The following is a 21,342-nucleotide window of genomic DNA, read 5'->3' on the forward strand; positions in this document are numbered from 1 at the left end:
AGTCTTATCAAGCATTGCATTCAGCCTATTAGTCAGACTTTGCTGATAATCTTATCAACACTAGAGACTAGACTAATAGGTCTGAAGTCCTCTATCTTAATGAACCCAGATTTTTCAGGCACGGGGGTAATAAAAGTGGAATTAATTCTCCTACTTATAATCCCATTCCCTTTGGCATAAAGTGATTAGAAGTAAGCGTGTTCTGTTATTTGGGTACTAAAACTGCACGTGATCTGTTTTTACTCATTGATTATGCTTGGAGAATCTGGAATAAGTTATTTGGAGTGATGGAAGAAACTTGGGTTTGCCCAACGTTAGTGGAGGGAATGTTGTTTATTTCTTTTGAGGGGTTTGGAAGAAGGAAGGAGAGGACTGCACTTTGGAAATGTGCCATTTTTGCAATATTGTGGGGATTATGATTGGAGCAATAATGCATGGATATTTGCAGGGAGAAAATTGAATTGGCTGCTGGTTTGGGAGAAGATTCAATACCTGGCCTCTTTATGGTGTGTTGGTTTTAGTTGCTTTAAGGGAATTAGCTTTTGGAGGTTCAGCAAGAATGGAAGAATCTTTTGCTCTGCTTTTCCCAGTTCTTTTGTTTTATTAATATTTTTTCCTGGATTATTCCAGAATTTGATGGGAGAAGTCCTTTTCTCCTTTTTGCAAATTCTTCTCTTATCAATAGAATCTCTTCTTTTGTTATCATAAAAAGTAAGCATAGATTGGGCACGAATTGGTGGGATAACAATGTTAGTTTGCGATGTTCATTGGAGAGTCCATGGAGATCTATTTCTCATATTTATCCCTTACTCGCTCCTCACATTAATTTTGTAGTGGGGATGGGTTCTCAGATTTTTTTTTGGAAAGACTTGTGGCCCAATTCTTGTTTTCCTTTATATTAATCTATTTGGAAGCCAAAGCTTCCCAAAAAATTAAGGCTTTCATTTGGCTGTCTGTGCTTAATAGAATCAATACTAATAATCTATTGCAGATCAGAAGATCTTTGAAGGCCTTATCTCCAAATGTTTGTGTGCTTTGTTATTTGAATTCTGAAACGGCATCTCATTTGTCCTTGTACTGTGATTTTTCCTGGAGTAACTGGAATAAATTATTTGGTGTGTTGGGTTACTTGGGTTTGCCCAGCATCAGTGGAAGGAATGCTAGTTATTTCTTTTGAGGGTTTTGGAAGAAGGAAGAATAGGACTGCACTTTGGAAATGCGGTATATTTGCAGTGTTGTGGGGATTATGGTTGGAGAGTAATGCACAGATTTTTTCAGGGAAAAAAATTTGAATTGGCAGCTGGTTTGGGAGAAGATTAAATACTTGGCCTCTTTGTGGTGATCTGGATTTGGATGCTTTAAGGGAGTTAGCTTTTCGGAAGTTCAGTGAGAATGGAGGAATCTTTTGCTTTGATATTTCCTAGCATTTATTCGTTTTTTTAGTTTCATTTTTCTGGTTTATTCCAGAATTTTGACAGGAGATGTCTTATTCTCCTCTCTGTAAATTCTTCTCTTATTAATGAAATCTCTTCTTTTTCTACCAAAAAAGGAAAAAAAGATTTGGAAGGGTCAAATACTGGATGTTAATTCGGTTAATGAAACTGGGTAAGTTTTTGGAAATAGGTTTGGGATAGAATTGCAAGAGGTTTTCTGTTTTTATTCCAGAAGGGTATTGTGGATGTGGATGGAGGAAAATCGCAGTAGAACTTTGATCAGTGTTGGAAGTATCAAAGAAGAAAGATTCTCCCTTCGTGAAGGGTGCTGTATCAGCTGTGCAGTGAGGAGCTCAATCTTGGAAGGGAGTCATGATGCCCAAAAATGATCATGTTTATTCAAATTGTGGTTAAGGGATGAAGTGCGCACCAGCCTAGAATAGTGGGAAATTACAATGGTTAGCTGAGGAAGATGATCGGCGTGAGACACAGGTAGCTTAGGTTTCGAGTGGCCTGGGTCAGGGGTTTAAGATGGGTTGGACTGGGCCTGGGTCCTTCACAATTGTATCAGATTTGGGTCTTTTACAGAGTAAGGTGGCTAGTTCTAGGTTTATTTATGATCCAGCACGGGCCAAAGAGCTGCTCATTGGAAAATGTTTGAGGCCCAGTGTATAGAATTTAAAAGGAATTAATAAGCAGAAAAATGTTGCCAATGACTATGGTCGGGCTTTGATTGACCATATCTGGTTTGTTTTAGAAACAACATCCCCTCGCTCCCCATCCCAATCCCTCTCACTAACCTGCTTTATACAGCCCTATAAACCAATCTACTCAAAACATCTACCGCAAGAACAAAAAAAAAAAAAAAGGAGAAAGGGTCTCTCCTTGTCCAACTCCCCTAAACTAAGATTTAGGCTTTGTTGTTTTTTGTCCCACGTTGGTAGAATAGTTCCACATTGGTATAAAAAGTTGTTTTGAATTTTTTGTATTATTTGTCCCACATTGGAGAGGAGCGTTTTTTTGAACTTGAGGTTGAAGCTATTTAAAGAGCTCAACTCTCCATTTGTAAAACACACCTCAAAGTTGTACTTTGTCAAGAAGTAGTGAATTGATCGTCGGTACCCGAGGACGTAGGTAATTCTATACCAAATTTCGTTAATTTCTTGTCTTGTTCTTTTTACTATTTTATTATTAGTTTTTGCATTACTTTAGTTTCTTATATATTCAATAACAATAGTTGTAGTATTGGTGTTTAACACAAGTGGGGTGCATGACACAACAATTGGTATCATAGCTAAGTAGAATAGTATCGATATGGAGGTATTCCTTTGTTAGGATCCTTGATTCTACGTTTGGTGCCTAAGAAAGACCTCGTCTAAGCGAGTGCTCAGAGACCATTGTGGCTCAGTCGTTCTTTGGAGGTCGGCTGGGTCAAAGTGAAATTTCATAGGATAAAACAGAGTAGACATAGTTGGTACGTACTATTCATCCTAGGCCTTTTACTTTGTTGGTTGCTATTGAATATATAGAAGATGACAAAAACTAGTGCAGTAGTAGAAGAAACTCTGTCCACACAAACTCCAGCCCCTTTGGCTTCGACATCATCATCGAAGACGATAGCTAATGCTCGGTTTGAGGTGGAGAAATTTGATGGTACGAATAATTTTGGTATGTGGCAATGTGAGGTGATGGACATATTGTATCAGCAAAAATTAGATATTGCTTTGGATGGTAAACCAGTAAATATGGGTGACAGAGATTGGGAAAAAATCAATCGTCAGATATGTGGTATGATTCGTCTGTTTCTCGCTAAAAATCAGAAATATTGTGTTATGAGGGAGACATCTGCAAAGAAATTGTGGAAGACATTGGAGTCTAGAAAATCGGCTCTATTTGAAAAATAAATTTTTTTGTTTCCAGTATCCACCAGGTGTTTTGATTAATGACCACATAAATTCTTTCAATAAAATTTTGGCCGATTTGTTAAATTTGGATTAAACGGTGAAAGATGAGGATAAAACATATTGTTACTGAATTCTCTCCCTGATGATTATGAACATCTAACCACCACTTTATTGTATGAAAGATAAAGTTACTTATGATGTTGTTTGTACTGCATTGATTAATAGTGAATGCAGAAAGAAGGATCAGAGGGTCCATAAGGAAACAACAGAAGCACTAACAATAAGGAGACATTCTCAGAATCGTATGCCTTCCTATCACATGTGTCCCAATAGGGAATGGTTTTTTAATTTTGAAGAATTAGATGGTGGGGTTGTTTTTATGGGAAATGATAATACTTGTAAAACAACTGGAATAAGATCAATACAGTTGAAATGTCAAGAAGGAACTATTAAGACCTTGACTGATGTTAGGTATGTTCCAAGCCTAAAGAAGAATCTGATTTCATTGAGTGCCTTAGAATCTAAAGGGTTCACTATCACTTTGAAAGATGGATCCTTAAAGATTAAATTAGGTGCGCTGGTGGTGATGAAAGGAATAAGGAAAAATAACTTGTATTATTTACAAGGTAATACAGTTATTAGCTCAGCAGCTGTTGTTTCTGAGAAAGATGCAGGTTCAGATACAACCAAGTTATGGCATATGCGATTAGCACATGCAGGAGAAAAATCTTTGCAACAATTAGCTAAGTGAGATTTGTTAAAGGGTGCAAAGGTGTGCAAACTTGAATTTTGTGAGCATTGCATTTCGGGAAAATAGACTAGAGTGAAATTTGACACTGCAATCCACCAGACTGGAGGTATTTTAGACTACATTCATACAGATGTATGGGGGCCCACAAAAACGGCTTCGTTGGGTGGTATGTATTATTTTGTCACTTTTGTTGATGATTTTTCCATAAGAGTTTGGGTGTATTTTATGAAGCATAAAAATGAAGTGTGTGTTATTTACCTTAAGTGGAAAAAATTAGTTGAAACTCAAACTTGCAGAAACATTAAACAACTCAGATCAGATAATGGTGGTGAATACACGAGTGACCCGTTTATGAAGGTATGTCAGGATGAAAGTATTGCTTGACATTTCACAGTTCGAGATACACCACAGCAGAATGGGGTGGTAGAGCGCATGAATCGGACTTTGCTAGAGAAATTTCGATGTATGTTGTTTAATGTTGGGTTAGACAAAAGGTTTTGGGTTGAGGCTGTTAAATATGCATGTCATCTCAACAATCGTCTACCATCATCTGCAATAGAGGGAAAAACACCCTATGAGATATGGTCTAGAGAGCCTGCTAGTGATTATGATTCTTTACATGTATTTTGTATTATGACTTATTATCATTTTAAAGAATTTAAGTTGGATCCAAGAGCCAAGAAAGCAATATTCTTGGGGATAAGTGCAGGAGTCAAAAGATACCGTCTTTGGTATCTAGAGACGAAAAAATGATTTTAAGTAGGGATGTGACTTTTGATGAACTTGCGATAATGAAGAAAACAATATGCAAGGAGTCAAGAGTTGAAGAGAAGACTAGTGGTACTCAACAACAGGTGGAGGTTGAGACAATTTTGGGAAACCCAGTGAGAAATGAGACTACACAAGGTAACTCTCCAGTTAAGGTGGGGAATAGTGTACAAGAAGAGGAGATTTCAATTCGAGAATCTTCACAGCAACAAGAATCAATTGTTTTTCAAAGGCCAAGACGAGAAATTCGAAAACCAGCTCGGTATACTGATATGGTGGCCTATGCACTTCCAGTTGTGGATGATAATGTTCCTTACACTTTCAAAGAAGCAATGAGGAACTCTGAATCAGATAAGTGGGAAAAAGCAATGGATGAAGAAATGCAGTCTCTTCATCAGAATCAGACTTGGAAGCTAGCCCAACAGCCCAAGGGTAAAAAAGCAATTGGTTGCAAATGGGTTCATTTAAAGAAAGACGGATTTCCAGATGCAAATAATGTTCGCTTCAAAGCTAGATTGGTAGCTAAGGGCTACGCACACAAGGAAGACATTGATTATAATGAGGTATTTTCTCCAGTTGTTAAACATTCTTTCATTCGAATTTTGTTGGCTTTGGTAGCACAATTTGATCTTGAACTAGTTCAGCTCGATGTAAAAACTGCATTTTTACATGGTGATTTGGAAGAGAAAATCTATATGACTCAACCAGATGAATTTCAGATTGCTGGAAAAGGAAATTGGGAATGAAAAATGGGAAAATCGTTGTGTGGTTTAAAACAGTCTCCAAGACAGTGGTACAAATGATTTCATTAGTTTATGATGGGTCAGAAGTACATCAGAAATAAACATGATCATTGTGTTTATTTTAGCAGACTACAAAATGGATCTTTTATATATTTACTCTTGTATGTTGATGATATGTTGATAGCTTCAAAGAATAGGGAAGAAATTAACAAGTTGAAAAGTCAATTAAATCAAGTGTTTGAGATGAAAGATCTTGGTGAAGCAAAGAAGATACTTGGCATGGAGATTCACAGAGACAAAATGAGAGGAAGAGTTAGTTTCTCTCAGAAACAGTATTTGAAGAAGGTAGTACAAAGTTTTGGCATGTCTGAGCAGTCAAAACCAGTAAGCACTCCTCTTGCTCTTTATTTCAAACTTAGTGCGACTTTATCTCCTAAATCAGATGAGGAACGTAAGTATATGTCACAGGTTCTTTATGCAAGTGCTGTTGGTAGTCTGATGTATGCAATGGTTTTTACTAGACCAGATATTTCACAAGCTATTAGTATGGTGAGCAAGTATATGCATGATCCGGGTAAAGGACATTGGCAAGTTGTGAAATGGATTTTGAGATATATTATGAATACGATTGATGTTGGTATAGTATTTGAGAAAAATAATACTATTGATCAACGTGTTGTTGGATATGTGGATTCGTATTTTGCAGGTGATCTGGATAAACGTCGATCAACTACAGGATATGTTTCTACATTTGCTAATGGTCCAGTGAGTTGGAAGTCTACCTTACGGTCTACCATTGCATTGTCTACAACAAAAGTAGAGTACATGGCAACTTCAGAGGCTGTTAAGGAAGTTATTTGGTTGTAGGGTTTAATTGAAAATTTGGGAGTTGTTTAGAAGCACATTGTTGTGTTCTGTGATAGCCAGAGTGCTATTCATTTGGCAAAGAACCAAGTCTACCATGCACGAATGAAGCACACTGACGTTCGGTTTCATTTTATGTGGGATATTATTCATGGAGGCAAGATACTTCTTTAGAAGATTGCTACAACTGAAAATCCCGCAGATATGTTGACCAAGATTGTGACAACAATCAAGTTCAAACATTGTTTCGACTTGATCAATATCCTACAAGTCTGAATATTTTTGGAAGGCGCCGATGATGTGGAACTCTAGAAAATGTTGGTGACTGAAAAATTTGTTGAATTTATCGTTAAGGTGGAGATTTGTTGTTTTTTGTCCCACATTGGTAGAATAGTTCCACATTGGTATAAAAAGTTGTTTTAAATTTTTTGGATTATTTGTCCCACATTGGAGAGAAGTGTTTTTTTGGACTTGAGGTTGAAGCTATATAAAGAGCTCAACTCTCCATTTGTAAAACACACCTCAAAATTGTACTTTGTCAAGAAGCAGTGGATTGATCGTTGGCGCCCGAGGACGTAGGTAATTTGGCACACCTCAACAGGTGTTTGGCACAAGTGGGGTGCCCGACACAACAGGCTCTACATTAATGACAGTGCAGAAAGAAGCATTAGATATACCCCCCCTCATCCAAGACTGCCACCTTTCACCAAACCCCTTTCTCAAAAAGATTTCACCAAGGAAATTCCAACTTTCTCGATCAAAAACCTTTTCGAATCTACTTTAAAAATAACTCATTCTCTCTCCTTCTACGAATATTCTCAACAACCTTTTTTTCTACTAAAATAGCATCCACAATCTGCCTACTTGCCACAAAAGCACTTTCAGCGTGCTTAATAGTAACTCATATCACAAAGCTCAAACTATCAGCTAAAACCTTTGCAATGATCTTTTACACATTAGTCACTAGACTAATAGGCCAAAAATCTAGAACTTCAATAGATTTATTCTTCTTAGGCACCAAAGTCATGAAAGATGAACTAATGCCTTTACCAAAAGGCCCATAAAAAAATCATAAGATATTCACCAAGTCCCCTCTAACCACATCCCAACAGTCTAGAAAAGAAAGCCATACTACACCCATCTAGACTTGAAACCTTATTCCTCTCCATCTTTTTTTTTTTTTTGATAAACAAAGAAATTTTGTTAAGAGACGGCAGAACGTACAAGAAGAATAAAACAAAAAGAAAAATAACAGGGAGAATAAAACCCTCCATTTACATCAAAAGTAAATAATTACAAGTTTTGCAGTCTAAGCCCAAAACTAAATTCAATGCAAAAGAGCCAACCAGTCCCATTGCATGTCTTTCGAAGAGATGTGGCGAAAAAAAAAACCATTTTCTGACAACCATAATGAAGAAAGATGAGTCACTCTACTCCAAAGCAAGTCACTAGACATAGTCACTACTTTGAATATTCTAGCATTCCTTGCCATCCAAACACACCAAATTATAGCAATAATAGAGCATCGCCATAAAATTTTCCTATTTTCCTTTACCAAAACCTCGAAATGTGATGGTGCAAAATGTCTTCAATATGGACTTACAAACCCAGTTCTCACCAAATATACCAAATAATTTACTCCAAATAGCCAACGTGAAGGACAATGAAGAAACAAAGAAGTGTGCACAAGTCTCTCCACTCCTTGAGCAAAGGACACAAATATCTGGAGACAAGGCTTTATTTGGTCTTCTCTTCTGAAGCAAGTCATTGGTACTAATTCTTTCAAGTACCATAGTCCAAATTAAAGCTTTTATTTTTGAGTGAGCTTTGGCTTTCCAAATCAATGAATACAAAGCAAATTTATAGAATCATGAGTCCAATTTGAGAAAAAGGATTTACATGAGAATTCCTCAAAAGTGTCTAAGCTCCAAACCCTTTTGTCACTCCCAAATGAGTATAAAAAGAATCATGCAACCTAGTCAAGAGGACCAACTCATTAATCTCTCTCTTATTAAGATTTCTCCCGAAATGTAAATTCTATGAATATATTTCTCCTTGCAGAAGAAGGAAAGCAGAAAGGAGGAGTATCATGGAGATTTGATAATCGAAACAGATGAGGGAATTTAATAGACAAAGGCATATCCCCCACCCAAAGACAACCGCTTTAACATCACTTACCTCAAAAGGCCGTTCCAACCACCTCATCTCTTCACTGCTATTAGGACTCCACTCCAATCCCTCACACATAGGTCTACAAGTATCCTATTAGTAAACAAATTAGCAAAATCATTAGTCTCCTCAGAAATCAGAGAAGAATCAATAGTAAGCCCCCTTCCCCAAGTTCCAACCTATGGAAAAGAAATTGAATTACAGTCACCTTAATCCATTTAAACTGTGTCTTTTTTGCTTCCGAATCTTCGGTTCTCTAAAATTACCTCCTCGAACTAGTTAATCAGCCTTACCCTCGTTGCCTTATCACACTCCAAAAGATTAAGACTCACTCATTTTCAGGCTTTCCTGCGAATTATTAAGACTCAATACAATACCGTTGTTTGTATCTTGAGGTCTGACAATGGCCGTGAGTACCTCAGTAATAAGTTTCGTGTTGAGTTATGTCAACAGGGGATTCTCCAACAACTGACATGTCCCTACACTTTTGAATAGAATGGTGTGGATGAATGCAAAAATCGCCACATCATGTCTATTGTCTACTGTCTTCTTCGGGGAATGCAAGTCCCCAAGTCTTATTGGCCTCACGCCGTTCTCACTGCAACCTATCTTCTCAATTGTACCCCGAGATGTGCAATGTAGAATTCTGCTCCACTTCATCTTCTGCATCCTAATAGGTCCCTTTTCTCCCTTCTCCCTAGAGTGTGTGGATGCACCGACTTTGTTCATGACCGGAATCCTTCTCGGACCAAGCTTGATGATGAGGCCATCTAGTGCATTTTTCTAGGGTATTCCTCTATGTCTAAGGGATATCGTTGTTATGATCCTATTGGTCGGCACATTTATCACTCTCGATGTCACGTTCCATGAGTCTACCCCCTTCTACACTGACTACTCTCCTTCCATATCTCCGCTAGTGCCATCTCCACTTCCTTGACCCGAGCCTATCTTTCTCCCATCTGTACCAATGCCCTCTTCTCCGGTGTCGTCTCATCTTTTGATCCTCCTATCTCTGCCCCCACTGGGCAAGACCATATCTCTCTCATTCCACAGGTTTACACTCGCCGACTACGCCCTTTGGAGTCTCTACCAGCATCTTCATCGAGCCCAGGTATGTCTCATATAGTACCTGATCCCCCTGCTCCCTCCTCACGGTATCCTTCTCGATTCCGTCACATTCTTGATAGACTTTCTTTAGCCTGTTCTGTTGACTACCCTATCTCCCAGTATCTTTCTTATTAGGATATTTCCTTGAGTTATCGAACCTTTTTGGGAAAGGTTGATGCTATTATTATACCTCGCTTAGTTCATGAGGCCCTCCAGGACCCCAAATGGGTTGCATCCATGCGTATTGAGATGGAAGCTCTACAGCAGCAGCATACTTGGGATCTTGTTCCCTTTCCTTTAGGTGCACGCACGGTGGGCTGTAAATGGGTGTTCACAGTTAAGCACCTTGCAGATGGTACCGTTGACAAGTATAAAGCCCGCTTGGTGGCCAAGGGTTTTACATAGATTCCAGGTTAGGATTTTTATGCTACATTTGCTCTTGTGGTGAAGCTTACTACTGTTCGCCTCCTGATCTCTTTTGCGGCTTCTTTCACTTGGTCTTTATATCAGCTTGATGTCAAGAACGCCTTCTTGAATGGTGATCTTACTGATACTATTTACATGGATCTCCCTCCTAGTTTTTCTGCTTAGGGGGAGTATTCTGGAAAGGTGTGTAAATTGCGCAAGTCCTTATATGGGCTTAAGCAATCACCTCGTGCATGGTTCAGAAGATTCAGTGATTTGGTTCTCTCTATGGGATTTATTCAGTGCCAGTCAGACCACACTTGCTTTATTAGACGTCTCTCCCATGGTCCTTGCACCATTATCTCTGTCTATGTGGATGATATTATTGTTACAGGTAATGACTTGTCTAGAATTGCTTAGATTAGAAAGGACTTGGGAGACACCTTTGACATCAAGGATCTGGGACCCCTCAAGTATTTCTTGGGCATTGAGATAGCACGCTCCTGTAAGGGCATTTCCTCTCTCAGCGGAAATATGCCCTAGATCTCCTTATGGACACTGGTATGTTGGGATGTCGGCCTGCTTCTATGCCCCTGGATCCTAATATTCCCATTTATGCAGAGTCTGGTGATCTAATAACAGACCCTTCGGTGTATTAGAGACTTGTTGGTCGCCTCATCTATTTGACCAACACTCGTCCTGATTTGGCCTATGCACTGAGCCTAGTAAGTCAGTTCATGCATTCTCCCTGGACTTCACATCTTGATGCCGTCTATCACATCTTACAGTATGTGAAGACCTCACCTGGACTAGGATTATTCTATTCATCTGGAATACAACCAAGTCTTTCCGTGTTTACTGATGCTGACTATGCTGGGTCCAAGACTAACGGACGATCTACCTCAGGTATTTGTACTTTCAAGGGTGAAAATCTTCTTTCTTGGAAGAGTAAGAAGCAAGCGGTGGTTTCATGTTCTTCTGCTGAGGCTGAGTACTGTGCTATGGCACAAGGTACTTGTGAGATCCTGTGGCTACGCTCTCTCCTATTTGAGATTGGCTATCCTCTGACAAACTCTTCTTTGTTGTTTTGTGACAACAAGTCTTATATCTCTCTCTTTTTTGATTCAGTTCTGCATTAGAGGACCAAGCATATTGAGGTGGATATTCACTTCATCAGGGAAAAAGTTCGTTCTGGTATTATCTCTCCCCACTTTATCTCCTTCAAAGGCCAAGTTGCTGATGTCTTCACCAAATTTGTTGGCCCAGGTTTATTACAGACTGCTCTCTCCAAGCTTCGACTTGCAAACATCTTCGTTTCAGCTTGAGGGGGAGTATTGAACATAGTGTATAGTTTTTAGTCCCACATCGGAATGTTAGGATAACCTCACTCTCTTGTATATCTATATATACATCTCAAAGTTGTAAGCTAAGTACACCAAGTGATATTCACTTCCTCTTGTATAGTTATCTTTGTTTTACTTCCTTCTGAATGAATCAGTCTTTAGAGGTTACTTTATCAGGAAGGATGCTTCCCCTCCCTCTCCACCCCCGCCCCTTTTTTTCCCCTGATAAAGTAGGACCTAGTTGAAAATTAACCATGTACTTCAGCCACCATAGTAACTGTTAACACCAGAGGAGTCTATGGGTGGGCTTGATACACATGGATGAGTGCCAACTTGACCCAAAAGCTTAAGCCTCTTGGATCTTGGGCCCAACCATGCATATAAGCACCCATCATCCACTCAATTTTTCCAATGTGGGAAAAACTCACAAGTGGAATTCTCAACAATATCCTTTTCACTTGACTGCTCCCCCTTGAACGAAACCCGTCTCCCTCATGGGAGTAAGCTCAATTCTTCAATAGTTGTTCAAATGGGGCTTACCACCGTACCTTACGTGCCTCGGATTGCATTTCATGTGCCTCCGAATCAATCCTACCTCCCACGTCTTGACCCTATTCGGATCCATCTTCCAAGCCTAGATGATCCTTATTGGCCTCGATCACACACTTGGTCCTCCAATTGTTAGCATGTCAGGAAAATTAGCTTCACGCCTCGACTTTTTCTGTAATGTTGCTCACTCAAAGTTATGAACCTTCGGCTCTGATACCACTTGTTAACATTGGAGGAGTCCATGGGTGGGCTTGATACATATGGATGAGCGCCAACTTGACCCAAAAGCTTAAGCCTATTGGATCTTAGGCCCAACCATGTATGTAAGCACCCATCATCCACTCAATTTTTCCAGTGTGGGACAAACTCACAAGTGGAATTCTCAACAAGAACCCACCCATGTCATTGAGTAAAGCAGACCACATAGTAAGGGTGGCCCCAAGGAGTCATTTGCACCCCATGGGATTAGAACCAAGGACCTGCCCATCTCAAGGTGCTTAAGTTGGTTCTCCCCATCACTACATTGCCCCACTTGGGGTTTTATGGTTTGTAATTGGTTTTACTCGTTATTATTCATGTTCTATGAGCATTATAAAATTCATCCTACCAACTAAATAATTGTAAATTAAAAAAAAAAAAAAAAACCTTAATTTTTATGAATTGCTGAACAAACTGTCTTAATTTTTATGAATTGCTGCACAAACTGTCATGTCTATAACTAACAAAACTAAGGTAAACAATAACAACAACAACAACATTCAGGTTTGAAAGCTACTAATATTTTTCTTAAACTGAATATGGACATTTTATAGGTCAGATGACTCAGATCTGCTAGCATAATATAATTGACAAGTTACAAAATACAATACTTCCTATTAAAATTCCTCAACCTTTCATCATCAAAAAATTTGCATATATTGCAATAATACTTTGCCATTGAAAGCCCCTTGCATGAAGGTGTGGTGCAAATTGGTCCAACTGGCTGAATATTGAGGCATTGCATGCACATCATTTCTGATGTTGCTTTCCTGCGAGAATTTAACAAACAGTTCAACATATCATTGTCTAACCTCAACAATACCGATACGAGTAGACATCAGAAATTACCTATCCATCGAGTGATCACTCACTTTGTCATGGCAGAATCTACATGTAAACAACTTGCCACAGCAAGCTGAACGAAGTTTGCAATTTCTTTTGTAGTGCTCACACCCAAATACTTTCTTCTCTGGATCTCGAAAAGATGTCGAGCATCCAGATAAATCAACATTAGAAGTCTCCCCAGCAGCTCGAGGTAACTTCTGCTGAGCAGCTATCCAGCGACTAACACAGAACAATAATTGATTAATTTACGTCTGATTTGCAATAAGGGAAAGTAGAACAGTGCTGCGAAATTCATGACTAAACCATGACCTACATCTTATGTGTGACTAATGACAAAAGTGAACAATTTTTTATGTTCACAGAGATTGTTTATGGAACCAACCTAGTCATAAGATTTTGGACAAGATATGCTTTTCTCCTTGGATCAAGCGTTGAGTCTTGATAAACTTTTCTTATCTCCAATTCAAGCTCATTTTGGTTCATTCGGAATATATCTTTCCAGCCAGGCCTGAACATCTGATCATCTGGGTCCAAACTCTCTTGAAAATCATTATCTAGAAGTCAGTAAAGTGAAAAAAGCATTAAAATAGTTAAAACCTAATAAACATTTACATGGATTAACATGAAATAGAGTAAATCATAGTTGTCAAATCAAGATTCGAATCATCAATTGAAATTTCAGTTTTGGGAATTGACAATTGAAAATCGTAAGATTCAATGCAGATTTCTAAAATATATTCTAAATGGCATGCATACGTTGATAATGGAGAACAAGCAAAATAGTACAATACATTTAAAATTTTTGAAAATAAGAGACCATATTTCATGTGTTTGATTTCCCTAAACAAATGAAAAGTAAAGGAATGAATCAAGAAATAGTAATTAAAAAAATGAATTTTTGCTATTTAAGGGAAGGAATCAAGAAAAAATAATAAAAAACTAAACTTTTGGTGTTTATAAACAATTAAAAGAAATAATATTTCATGCATATTCTTTCTCAAACTAAAAAGAAAAAAACAATTAACTTTAAAAACTGATAATAATTGAAGAAACTACTAAGAAAACCAACTTTTGAATCTTAACAAAAATGAAACATGAGCACCACCTTGGCTGATGAATGTTCTCACTCCTCTTCTCAAGGGCGGAGCACTATACTCCTCCAAGAGTGAAGAATGGTTTTGTCAAGGTAACATAAGACCTAAAGTTTTATTTTTCTTTTTTTTTTTTCTAGCACAAAACTGACATAGAAAAGGAATGGAATGTAATTGTGTAAAAAAAAAAAAGCAATAAAAAAAATTGGGTTTTTAACCAACCAGGTCTGTCAGGATACTATAGGTCTAGAATCGTGTGAATCGATATATTCAGAATAATGATTCATGAGGTGAATCAACAGATTCAGAAACAATTCAGTTGTTTTTAGATTCACCGGTAAGAATTCAAATTGATTTGGTGAGAATTGATATGAATAGTGTGAATCAAATCGCGATCGTAAGATTCTGACAGCTATGGACTAAATTTAATAGCAACTTACGCATAAGAGCATATCTATTGCAAAAAAAGTTGTCCACAAGAAGAAAAGGTGTACTCCACAACAACAGAAAACTAGCTAGCACAAACCTTTTAGGAAAATGCTGCTCTCTGATGTTTCAGTCTTAAAAGAAACTGAAGTTCCCTTCCAGCATTCATTCAGCCACTCATTAAACATTGTATTTTTGGTTGCATGCTTCCATGTGTCTATCAATCGATTCTGCTCATCCTCAGTAAGCGCAGAAGTTACCCATGGTAGCATTGACTGGAGCACTTCAGCACCTGTGGTCCCAATTATGCGTCCTAAAATTTTGTCCTGCTCTTCCATTGAAAAATGTCTCCCAAACAATGGCCAGAGCTCAAGTTCTTCCCTGAAAATATGTTGATCTAGTAGGACTCTTATAGATTTGCACATGCCTTGAAGCTTTGTAGCTAACTCACTGTACTTCTTCATACAACCACCAATGCTAACAGAAAGTTCACTGTTACCTCCAGTGGAATCCTCCACCATATCATCTCTTTTCAATCCTTCATGAAAGTGTGACAGCTCAGAAAGAACACTCGAAATATTTTCAAATAACTTTTCCTCCTGTTTATGGTCCAGAGTGTATGAGTGACTCACGTTGTGAAGTGCTTCTTTAGATTCTAATGCTGGAAAAACTATTTCATCCTCAGCATTACTATGAGCTCTGTAAAAGCCCCACAATAAACGAAATCTTCCAATAAACTGACAAAGTGACGCCTCAGAACAATCACTAAGCTTTCCAGATTCTATGTCTAGATACTCCAAATCTTTACGAATGGCTTTGTGAAATTTAAATATAGTATCAATAGGTCGTGATGCAGACCCTATATTAGAGGAGCTATAATCAGTTTCCCAAATAAAAAGGCTAGAGTTAAGAGAAGGGGCAGAGGAGCTGAAAGACGATATACGCAATGACTTGGCCGCTGAAAGAGAACTCAACCCTAGACTATTGCTGTTTACTCCTAAACCTGGGACACAACAAGATTGATCATTGCAAGATAAGTTATGGGCCTTTACAGTCTCTGGAGAATCAGATGCTAGATTACTTTTGCATGACTCTGGAACACTTCGTTGGGTTAAGCTTTTGTTATCATCTGTTTCATCTGATTTTAGTTTCTCATCAGTAGACAATGTGGAAACACCTGCACAGATTGGTCTGACAAGATCATCTTCAATCTCAGTGAACCTCTTTACCTGGCAGCAACCGATTGCACTTGAAGACAAGCAAACACCCTGATTACGACCCTTGCAAACCCAACCAGAAAAGAGTGTCACAAGAGCAGTATCCAGTGCAGGAGCTGAAAACAGAACATGCAGGAGTTAGAATGGAATCATGCAGCAGCATGATTCAAGGGCATGCTAGGTAACAAAGGGATATAAACCTGCCATATGCATATTCTTAACGAAATTTCTGGCTTCATCTTCAGCAAGTGATCCCACCAGCCATGGCAAGACTCGCTCAATCAATTTCAATGGCATTATGCACAAGCTTTGATACAAAAGTTCCCGTTGTCTTTTGTGGCTAAAATGCTTTCGTGCCAGTGGAAGAACCTAGACATGCAAGATCTTAGCATAAGAATTTCATAAATTTAAGGGCATGCTAGATGACATCAGCTACATGTAATGCAACGTTTTCAAATGTGGTAACGGACAGCCATAGAGCCTTTGTACTGTCTTTCTTAAACATGTGGGACAGTACAATCTAAGAACTATAAGAGTACTTTCATATACTCTTATCACAATGTTTAACTCACAAAAATAATTCGTTTCTATTAAAAATGGATTCTGAGAACATACAGGAAAATTTTGTTGCATGACTTGACACCAGATGTCGAACATCCTTTTAAAAAAAAAAAAAAAACGGTTTATTGCAAGAAAAACTCACCTGAGCTTCCTCATTGTGGAAGTGTCTCTGGATTGTTTCCATTATTTGATCAGCATGTGAGCATAAACTTTCATTAAAGTCAGCATATGAACTAGAAGCTGCTCCTGCATTCTGAATGCTTTCAACCAAGCACCTAAACTTGTTGAATTGAGTTTCTTCTTCAGCATGCTCCTGATGAAAAGAGAATTCTCCATCTACTGCAGGAAATATGACCTTGTCCTCAGCTATGCTGCAACCGGAGCAAGATATTCTTGTCCAATTAGACAAGGGGGGCAAATATGGAATGGCACAGTTATCCAGTGTCATATAGTTAACTCTTTCTTTGCAATGGGTGAAAGAAACCATAGGAGGAAAGAAATGAGGAAACAATTCAAGAAATATTTAAACGGGTTCATCAAAATTTCAATGCAATAACTCCTACCAGTTAACAGCTGCTGGAAAAACACAGAACTTCACCCGGCCAAGTAGCCCTAGAACAGGTAAGTGAGAGGTAGGACCCAGGGTAGGTCTGTCGGGGGTGGCATAAGGCACAAGCACTCTATAGGTAACCCCCAAGGTGGCTCAATAAGAGGCAGGTCTGGGGCTAGCATGCAAAGAGTGATGCATGGTCCACACCCTCTTTAGGGCAGATAGATGAAAGATAGGACTCTAGGGCAGGTTGGTAGGAGGTAGCGCTTGGTCCAAGTTACCTCAGGGCAGGTCGATGAGCGGTAACACATGGACCTTGCTCCCACCAACCACAAAAGAAGCTTAGCATAGTACACAACACCCTAGGTATGCCTATTATACACACTTCTTGAAGGGCAAGAAGCCCAAGGCACAACAAAGATCTTCTTAGAGAAGGATTTGGGAAGGAGCCAGTTATTTAGGGGCCACATGATGATGCTCTGGAAATTAGTTTAGTTATTCATTGCCAACTTTGGATTGCGGAGTGTTTCGATTGATAATGGGAGCTCAGTTGGTATCTTTCCAAGTTTGGTTGATTATCAGAACATTGGATAATAAATGATTGAATCACACATTTACCCTCTATCCAGCAGTCTTTCTCTCTCTCTGTATGGCTGTTTCTCCTCCCTCATGACTTCTTTTAGTCTCCCTCTCCTTCTTTCTTTTCCCTTCATTTCTTCCTTCTTCCCCCTCTTCTTTCTTTATTTCTACTTCATCCATTTTGTCCTACATCACTTACACTATACCTCTGGTAAAAAGATGAAAAGGCTCAAACCTGCTCAAGCAAGGGTCGAGGCATCTGACCTAAGCTGTTAGCTACCTCTTCTCCCTAATCAGCTCAGAGCTGGTAGGAATAGGATATTTTTGGAAGAAGCTAGAAACACAAGCTAAAGAGGTCATTTTAGAGCCTAACAGATTAAGTGATTAACTATGTAAAAGTGAGGATAGGCTAAAGAGACTGAGTCACCTGCTGCTTCTATGCCCTCCTACCAGGTGTTGCCACTTGAATAGACCTAACCTGACACAAAGAAATTTATTCTTTGAATCACAGATGAAGGAAGGATAGTGCTAGTGAAACTTGTGCTCAGGTAGCTAGATGAAGTAGCACCACCCCAGCTCAGAAGGGTGGACCTTCATCTAGAAACAAGCCTTAAGCTGTAAGCATGCTAAGAGTAGGGTCATGCTCTTTTAAACAAAACAGGGCCGTAAAGCCCATTAAGCTCAGCCATGTGTTAGGTATCCAGTAGCCTGGTTCAATACCATAATAGTTGAAGGCTTAACAATAGGAGGGATTAATGGGCAACGAAGACCAAATTTTAAGAAATCCTTGAGAGGGGAGATGTCGATCAGCCCTATCACTAGAAATATCATTAGAACAATGCCATGGTGGGTGAAGAAAGAGGATGTAATCCTAGCTAAGGCTCTCCCAAAAAGGAAGCAATCTTCTTGAGCTGCTCCCTTGTGAACAGGTCAATGAAGTGAGGACTGCGCCTTAACAGTAGAAACCACCCAGGGAAAGCTCACATCAGCCCTGACCCTCGTCAGGTTCAACGCTGAAAGTGCCGCCTGAGCAGACATTTAGAATTCCAAATTAGGAAGGGTTATGAACATTACAAAACAAGGAGAGAGAAAGCTATTCTTCAATAGAAAAAGAAAGAGATTTCATTGAAGAGAAGAGAAAAGTACATAAAGGAGCATAAGAAATCCTCGTTATAAATAAAAGAACTAAAGAAAAAAAAAAATCAAATTAGCACAGGCCAGTCACGCTATAGGTCTCAAAAGGATAATCCTCTGAAGCAACCAGTAGCAGATGCCCACAACAAGGCCAAATACTGGATCCTATCCCAAAGGATAGATGAACAGATCTTATTTTCAGTGAATACACGCACAGCCTGCTACAACCAAACCCACACAAAACAGAAAAACCCCATGATTCCATAATGCCAATCCATCTTTGCTTCTCTCAAGTCCAGGAAAAAAGAGAGCTAAGAGATCCTCCATCAACTCCAGACACACCTAATTTTTTCCGAACAAAAAAGGCCCAAATAAATTATTCCACACCCTCCATGAAAAGGAGCAATGAAGAAACAAGTGAGAACCAGATTCTCAACTGTGAAAGCATAAACAACATACATCCGGAGATAAAGCCTTAGAAGGCCTCCTACTCTACAACATATTATTAATACTATTAACCAAATAAAAGCCTAAATATTAAGAGGGAAATGTGGCCTTCCAAATAATATGATAAACAGGAAACAAGGATGACTACCCTCCCAAATGATAAGTGCAAAGCGAGGAATCACCCGCCTGAATGTCTTCCTAAAATTGCATGCTGAGCTGCATAATAAATTTATTATAAGAGGTAAAAAGAGGACACACACACACACACACACACACATATATCGCATGCTGAATCCCACAATAAATTTAGTGCAAGGGGTAAAAAGAGGATACACGTGTGTGCGCGTGTATATATATATATATATGTATATCACAAGCTGAACCCCACAATAAATTTAGTGCAAGGGGTAAAAAGAGGATACACGTGTGTGTGTACTTTAAATACTCTGTTGAGGGTTCTCCAGAGAACATCTCAACCTGGCATTTGCATCCCACTCGTTTCCTTATGAGGCCAAATTTAGTTTTAATAACTTAGCACGCCAAGGGTAAGACTCCTTATAGGGATACACAAAAGCTATTTACCTATTAAAACAATGTTTTTAGACACCAACCTGTTAGGGATCTAGGAATAATAATCACACACACAAGCATATTAATCACATAAAATAAGAACACCAGATTTACGTGGTTCGGTCTAATCTGACCTACGTCCACGGAGCATACCGAATATACTATAATCTGGGAGAAAAACAAGAGGAGGAGACACACACTCAACTCAACTCTTTTCACACTTTTCTCTCTCTCACCTTCAGCACTCTCACACTCCTCGCTCACTCACTTCACTTGCACAATTCACACAATACAAATGTTCTTATTTATAGATACATAGGACAGATATAAAAGGAAAGGAGTTATTGCATTCTAATGGATAATGAGCACATGGTTTTTAATGGATTATTTGAGCACATGATAATTGTGTTTTTTGATGGAATGAATTTGGCACGCTCATTCTCCTCCACTATAGCTCATCCTCTTCAAGGCGTTTCCATTTTCTTCGTTTCCATATTTTCTTCGTTTCCATTTTAGCTTAACAATCTCCCACTTGGAGACGAAGATACTATCTCGACCAGTATAAGATAATGATGTGCTCAAATCTTTCTTCAAGTATGAAGACCAACTAAAGTTGAACACAACTTCAGCTTTTCTATATTCACCACCTTAGTCAACATATTTGTTGGATTCTTGCTACCTTGGATTTTTTCCATTGTCAACACTCCATCCTCTAATAGAGAACTGACGAAATGATAACGTAATCCAATGTGTTTGGTTCTGGAATGAAATGCAGAGTTCTTTGCCAGATGTATCGCACTCTGATTGTCGCTGTGCAAAACATTTCTTTCCTGCTTTATTCCGAGCTCTGTTAACAAACCTTGAAACCAAATCATCTCTTTACTGGCTTCTGTCACTGCTACATACTCAGCTTCTATTGTGGATAAAATAACAATCTTCTATATCTGTGACATCCAACTAACAACTTTTGTGCCAACAGTGAACACATATCCGATGGTGCTTCTGCGATGATCGATTTCACCTGCAAAATCAGCATCAACATATCCTCGAATTTTCAAATCTCTTTTTCCGAAACATAAACACTTATCGATAGTGTCTCGTAGATATCTCAAAATCCACTTCACTACTTCCTAGTGAGTCTTCCCTGGATTTGACATAAACCGGCTGACAACTCCCACTACTTGACTAATGTGTGGCCTGGTACCAACCATGACGTACATAAGACTTCCAATGGCTAAGGCGTAAGGTACCTTAGCCATGAAGTCCTTCTCTTCATCTATCTAGGGAGCCTGATCCTTGGAGAGGCGAAAGTGACCAGCCAATGGCATATTTACTACCTTGGCGCTACTCATGTTGAATCTCTGTAAAACACGGCTAATATACTCCGACTGAGATAATCGCAACGTTCCCTGCTGCTTATCTCTGGAGATTCACATCCCAAGTATCTACTTGGCTGAACCCAAGTCCTTCATGTCAAACTCCTCTGACATTTGTTGCTTTAATTTCCTGATTTCTCCTATATCTGGTCCTGCAACTAACATGTCATCGACATATAGCAATAGTATGATATAGCTAGAATGATACCTCTTGAAGTAGCAACAATAGTCGGCATTGCACTTCTGAAAAT

At 38.8% G+C, this 21,342-nt stretch overlaps 1 protein-coding gene across 2 annotated transcripts in view; it reads right to left on the reverse strand.

The window, feature by feature from the left end:
• LOC131145463 (zinc finger protein BRUTUS) overlaps positions 1–21,342 on the reverse strand; it is a 128,608-nt gene that overhangs the window by 24,622 nt on the left and 82,644 nt on the right. Inside the window, exons 5-10 of one of the 2 annotated variants that reach the window (XM_058094549.1) lie at positions 16,578–16,806; positions 16,075–16,243; positions 14,758–15,990; positions 13,523–13,694; positions 13,144–13,359; positions 12,927–13,064 (exon numbers count right to left, since the gene is read on the reverse strand). In XM_058094549.1, the coding sequence (XP_057950532.1) occupies positions 12,927–13,064; positions 13,144–13,359; positions 13,523–13,694; positions 14,758–15,990; positions 16,075–16,243; positions 16,578–16,806 (2,157 nt within the window). The remainder of the gene's footprint in view (positions 1–12,926; positions 13,065–13,143; positions 13,360–13,522; positions 13,695–14,757; positions 15,991–16,074; positions 16,244–16,577; positions 16,807–21,342) is intronic. The other variant, XM_058094550.1, reaches the window with a different exon arrangement.

Source organism: Malania oleifera, chromosome 13, assembly GCF_029873635.1.
Source record: "Malania oleifera isolate guangnan ecotype guangnan chromosome 13, ASM2987363v1, whole genome shotgun sequence".
Classification (NCBI taxonomy): Eukaryota; Viridiplantae; Streptophyta; class Magnoliopsida; order Santalales; family Ximeniaceae; genus Malania; species Malania oleifera.